This window comes from Cucurbita moschata, unplaced genomic scaffold (assembly GCF_002738365.1).
Source record: "Cucurbita moschata cultivar Rifu unplaced genomic scaffold, Cmos_1.0 Cmo_Scf00009, whole genome shotgun sequence".
Classification (NCBI taxonomy): domain Eukaryota; kingdom Viridiplantae; phylum Streptophyta; class Magnoliopsida; order Cucurbitales; family Cucurbitaceae; genus Cucurbita; species Cucurbita moschata.
This window is the reverse complement of record NW_019268525.1, coordinates 2,533,437-2,539,071: the sequence shown is the minus strand read 5'-3', so window position 1 is coordinate 2,539,071 and position 5,635 is coordinate 2,533,437. Positions and strand designations below refer to the sequence as shown.

The 5,635-nt window shown below is 35.2% G+C and overlaps 1 protein-coding gene across 2 annotated transcripts; it reads left to right on the top strand.

The window, feature by feature from the left end:
• The first annotated feature begins 237 nt into the window (after nucleotides 1-237).
• LOC111447907 (cyclin-D3-1-like) lies at nucleotides 238-2,273 on the top strand. Of its 2 annotated transcripts, XM_023087288.1 has the most exons (5): nucleotides 238-971; nucleotides 1,083-1,284; nucleotides 1,423-1,553; nucleotides 1,638-1,994; nucleotides 2,070-2,273. In XM_023087288.1, exons 1-4 carry the CDS (start codon nucleotides 474-476, stop codon nucleotides 1,944-1,946), a joined length of 1,140 nt encoding a protein of 379 aa, XP_022943056.1. In that variant the 5' UTR covers nucleotides 238-473; the 3' UTR covers nucleotides 1,947-1,994; nucleotides 2,070-2,273. The 2 variants fall into 2 exon arrangements, with proteins under 2 accessions (XP_022943056.1, XP_022943055.1); XM_023087287.1 differs by having other exon boundaries at nucleotides 1,638-2,273.
• Nucleotides 2,274-5,635: the final 3,362 nt, after the last annotated feature.

Sequence of the window (5,635 nt, the reverse complement as noted above, 5' to 3'; positions counted from 1 at the left end):
CATTAGATAGACATAGAAAAAGGCAACCTCAAAAAACTTTCAAAAAGAAAAAGGGAGTGTTTTATAATAACACCCAAATGAAGAAATCCATAAAGAAAAGGGGAAAAAAAAAGGAGTCTTATTTGAAAGTAAAACCCTAGAAATCCTCTCTCTGTCATATTGAATTGGCAGCCATTGGCATTTATTTAGGTTTCTTAGGAGGTTGTTTTCATGGGGTCCGGCTTGGTGTGTGTGCCGTTGCGTTTCTGCCCGCCAACGGGACACACCGAAAGCGCAAACATTTTCGAACCCCAATGCATATATAACATAAAGACAATCTCCACCAATACAACCCACCGCTTCCCCTTTCTCTCTCTCTTTTTCTCCTCTCCTCTGGTTCTTCAATCCCCTTTTTCTCAGTTCCGCCGGACATGGATGGCCCTTTGAGCTCCTCCTTTTTCCTCTTTTGAGTCCCCTAATCCAAGCTTCATTCGATGGCAATGCATCGCTATGAGCCAGCCGACGATGAAGCCCAAACCCATTTGATTTCGCTCGATTCTCTGTTTTGCGAGGAGGAGAAATGGGAGGAGGAGGAGGATGAAGATGAGCTAGAACAGACCCATCAAGCCCATGTTTTTTCTTTGGATGTTTTGGAGGAAGATCTATTTGGGGAAGATGAACGCCTTCTCTCCTTGTTGTCTAAGGAAACAGAGCAGCTGAAACAGAGCAATCTCCAGCTTGAACCTCTGTTAATGGATCCTTCTGTCTCTGCTGCTCGTTCTTCGTCTGTGGAGTGGATGCTTAAAGTTAAATCCCATTATGGGTTTTCGTCTCTCACTGCAATTTTGGCCGTTGCTTATTTCGACAGGTTCCTCTCGAGCTTTCATTTTAGAAGTGACAAGCCATGGATGAACCAGCTTGTGGCTGTCACTTGCCTCTCGTTGGCGGCTAAAGTGGAGGAGGTTGAAGTTCCTCTGCCACTTGACCTTCAAGTATGTTGATAAAATGCAATACCCATCATTTCAAATCGTGTTGTTCAAAGGTTTTGGTTATAATTGAGCTTTGTTCTTGTAGATAACATGTTTGATTACATGTCTGTTCAGGTGGAGGATGCGAAATTTGTGTTTGAGGCCAAAACCATTCAGAGAATGGAGCTTTTAGTGCTCTCAACTCTTCAATGGAGGATGCATTTGGTTACTTCATATTCATATCTTGACAACATTGTAAGAAGGCTTGGATTAAAGACCAATCTTCATTTGGAGTTCTTCAAGCGTTCTGAGAATCTCCTCCTTTCTCTTCTCTCAGGTTAGAACATGAAACCACTTAAAAGTAGAGTTGATTTAGTGCTGTTCTAATGGAAATGAACTCGAAAATGTTAAAATTTGGATCTTTTTTTCTGGAATTCTCATGTTCAGAGTTGAAACTTCTTCTGGGTTTTGTTAGATTCAAGATTTGTGGGTTATCTTCCATCTGTCTTAGCAACTGCAACAATGATGAACATTATAGAACAGATTGAACCCCATAAGTCAATGGAGCACCAAGATCATCTTCTGGGTGTTCTTAAAATGAGCAAGGTTTGTTCAAGAACAAATCTCATTTCCATGTTGATTTCATTCAAAACCAGTTTGATCTTAACTTTTGAAACTCCATTTAAACAGGACAAAGTGCAAGGCTGTTACAATCTTGTAGTGGAGCATTCAAAGGCATGTAGCAATGGCTTATATCATTCCATCAATCCCCACAAGCGGAAGTACGAACATCATCAAGCTCCTGATAGCCCAAATGGTGTGATTGATGCTGGTTTCAGTTCAGACAGCTCCAATGATTCATGGGCATTGAGAGCAGCAGCATCAGTTTGTTCTTCACCTGAACCATCTTTCAAGAAGAACAAAACCGAAGAGCCAAGAATGTTATATCATTCTCTGAACAGGAGGGTCTGTTTGGACATTGTTGGCAGCCCTTCTTAGTTCATAATCCGCCCCCCTTTCCCCTCCAAAGAACTAGGAAATGATTATGTATGTGTTATAATGCTCTGCTCCATTTCTCACTTTTGATATCAAATTGCTTGCCCATAATGTTCTTGGCATTAGAATTGGAAGGTGGAAGGAAGAGCAGTGATGGGGATTTGATGGGAATGTTCACAAGAACAGAAGTGACCAGAAAAAAAAATGGCATGGCAGAGGAGAAGACAAAAAGTATGCATTTCTACTTGATTTCAAATCAGATCACTTTCCTTTTTGTTTTGGAGGAAACTCTCATTATTATTAAATAAAGCACAGTAGTTCTTGGTTTCTTGTTCTGTTCATCACTGTTTTTACTTTTTTCGATTCATGATTTGAATATTATCTTTGTTTGATTCATTATTGAGCTGCTGGAAACTGGTTTAAAGGGAAAACAGAGCAGACCCACATGGTTTCAGGGAGAGATGGGTATGTCTTAAAACGAGCTATGGAGTGATCGGAGAAGCCAAGGTTGTCTTGTCTGTAGGAAAATGGTGTTTGATTCATTGTCCTGTCCGATCTTCTCTGAACAGTGTTCTTATTAAAGCTGCATTTTCTTTGCACAATAACAGTGCCTTTCAGCCATTCAATCCCAATCTGAATTCTCTTGAATTTCCTTTGCTTTTTGGCTCTAAGTGAAGAGGGGTGGATTTTGATCTTCTAATAAAATCTCGTGTTACTTGGCCGACCGATAATACAACCGGGTTATCTTATAGACATATCTTTTACGAACCCGTTTCAATTATAGGCCAAAAATTGCACTATTCACCTCAAAGTTCAAAGGAGATTCAATAGATCTCCCTTTCCCAAAAGTTCAACCTTGTTCGGTGTCATGTTTTCCTGACAAAAAAACAACGGCTCAATCCCGACCTAGGTAAACTTCAGGACAAAAAAACAACGGTTCAATCTCGACCCAGGTGTCATGAGCCTCTAATAAAATAAAATAAAAATACAACAATTCAATCTTGACCCTGGTAAACTTTGATGTCATGTCCCTCTGATAAAAAAAAAAAAAAAAACCAACGGATCAATCCCGACCCAAGTAAAGTAATCAGATAAATTTGACGATTCAAATCCCGACCCAGGTAAAGTAATCAGATTAATTTGACGATTCAATTAAAAGAAAAGACGTAGCATTGTCCAATCAATTTCCGTATTTACCCATCTCATCCTTCTCGTTGTATTAAGGTTGGGTAGAGTGGTGCAAATAGAAGGTAGATGTGTGCCATAGTCATAATAATTTACTATTGAGGAAAAAAGCTTTGTTGCTACAAACCTAAAAAAAAGAAAAACAAAGGACTAAATGTTGAATCAATATTTGTCCCCACCCTAATAATAATGCTACAATTGCAATTATCAAGAAATTGGGGGTTCTTTTTGTAAATAAAATAAAATAAAAATTCTATTTTTTGACCAAATATTTTGCTCATAATTAACCCATCTTTGTCTCTTGCTTCTTTAATACAATCAAAAGGGTTTCAATTTTGGACCAAAACCCATATTTTTTTTACATTTTCTTATTCATAAATAATTAAATATCTTTGGTAAACAGCTGTAAAGTTTTTATTTATTTTTTATTTTCTTATTTTTAATTATTCTTAACCAAATATATATATATATATATATACATATCTCCCTCTAGTGATGAGTGAAGGGATGGGAGTCTTTCAAACTTTAGGTCCAACAATGTGGACCCCACTCTATTATTTTAAAATTTCTCGGTCGAGTATTTAAATTTATGACCCGAGTATTTTTAATAAATTCTTCCGCATTCGAATCAACATTAAACTTATTGTGTCTCTCGAGTCAGCTATGTTCAACATTAGATTAATGAATATTATTGTGTGACATAAAGTCCTATACTGTATTCCAGTACTAAAACAAGACTTTTAAAAGTTCGAAAAAAAAAAAACAAAAAATATTCCAAATTATATTCTAGAGTGTTTAAAACAAAACAAAAAAAAAAATTGAGAAAAGTAGTAAGATCATGTAAAAAGTATTAAACCCGACCCCATTTCTTCACCTAAACTTGTCAAACGCTTAAACCCGTCTAAAATCAACCTGCTTAATTGAAGATCATAGTCTATATGAACCGTTTACGTCCTTGTTTCCCTTAATTCAATCGTCAGCGGAATAAGAATCGAACATATTTTATTCATTTGATTCACGTTCAAATTAATAATTTTTTTAAAAAAATGGACAGAATGCATTTAATACACAAATAGTGAATAATTTGAAAACAATATATTGTGGAAATTAATATTTATGAGAATCCTCAAAGTTTACATCCAAAATTAATGCATCAATAATTTTGGAAGAATAATAACAATAAATAAATAAATAAAATTTTTAATTTTAATTTTAATTTTATTTTTAGAGAGAGAAAGAGATAACATGAACAGATGGTTTTGTGCACTCTTTATGCATGACCCAACTTAATGCTCATGACTTTTTTTTAGTTATTAAATATATATATATATTTATTTATTTATTTTAAAACAAAATTAAAATTTTAAAAAATAAATAAATAAATAAAACATATCCTGTGTGTGTGTGTGTGTGTCTGTGGCGAGTAAATGTTTGATGTTATGCAATGAGGATCCAATGTGTGTAGGATCAAGTTTTTGTGGAATTGTCCCTTTCTTCTCTTTAAACTTTCATTCCTATTTCTCAATTATTGTCGCTTCGTTTTTTTATTTTATCTCGGTATTTGATCTTTTGTGTTTACTCTATTTTTTGTCATCGTCTTTCAAGAACGTTGTTCGAACGTTATTTAACCTAGAATTAATCATCGTGAAACGATTTGTCTATTAGTTCAATAAATTATAAAATATCTGCATGGTTGTGAGTTGGTAGAGAAAAACAGTGTAATTTGTAGAATTTGACTTTGTTAATCAACCGTTAATTCGTGTATTAATCGTGGTTAAATTATTCATGATTTCACCTACCTTAGATGAAAATGCTAACCATGGTAATTATGTTTTTGAAAAATTAACCGTTTGAAAGCACTTTTTCTGTCAGTAAAAATGAAGATTTTGAAGGGGTGAAGAGGAAGTGGTTTAGTTTGGATCAGTAACTCCCATGAATTTACCATATCTCAGTGAAAGGAACAGCACTTAATAAATGAACCAAAATGGATAAAAGTTTTGGTTTGGTTTTCGGTTTATTTTAAATTCTCGTTTTACCGTCTCAACGTGTTCCAAACCAAGCTATTTCTTTAACTTAATGTCGTGATATTCATACTCGAGATACCCGTGAGGTCAGAGGTGGATCATTCAAACGTGCGAAAAGATTCTTTGTCCATGTTGTAGTGCGACGCTCGAAGTGAGAAGACACTATATTGTACAACACAACAGTGATTGATCGTCTATCATTATCTTTAAGACCCGTGTTAAATTTGCAATAAGTGAAGAGTTGAATATTTGAAACGTCTTGTTTAGAAAAAGAAAAAGGGAATAAATGGGTTACCTACAAAGGGTGTGGCGCTACAAAGAAATAGACAAACATCATTAACTCTACAAACACAATGAATGGCAAAACAAACACAGTGCTAAGTTTGGTGGTCCATTTGGGTGAGCTGAGACAGCCTGGTTTTTACCCCCACCCTACCCACAGTAAAAAAAAAAAAAAAAAAAAAAAAAAAAAAAAAAAAAAAA

Coding starts and splice junctions, on each gene's coding strand:
- LOC111447907 (XM_023087288.1), top strand. CDS start 474: ATGGCAATGCATCGCTATGAGCCAGCCGACGATGAAGCCCAAACCCAT. Junction 972..1,082: donor CTCTGCCACTTGACCTTCAA/GTATGTTGATAA, acceptor ATGTCTGTTCAG/GTGGAGGATGCGAAATTTGT. Junction 1,285..1,422: donor CCTCCTTTCTCTTCTCTCAG/GTTAGAACATGA, acceptor GGGTTTTGTTAG/ATTCAAGATTTGTGGGTTAT.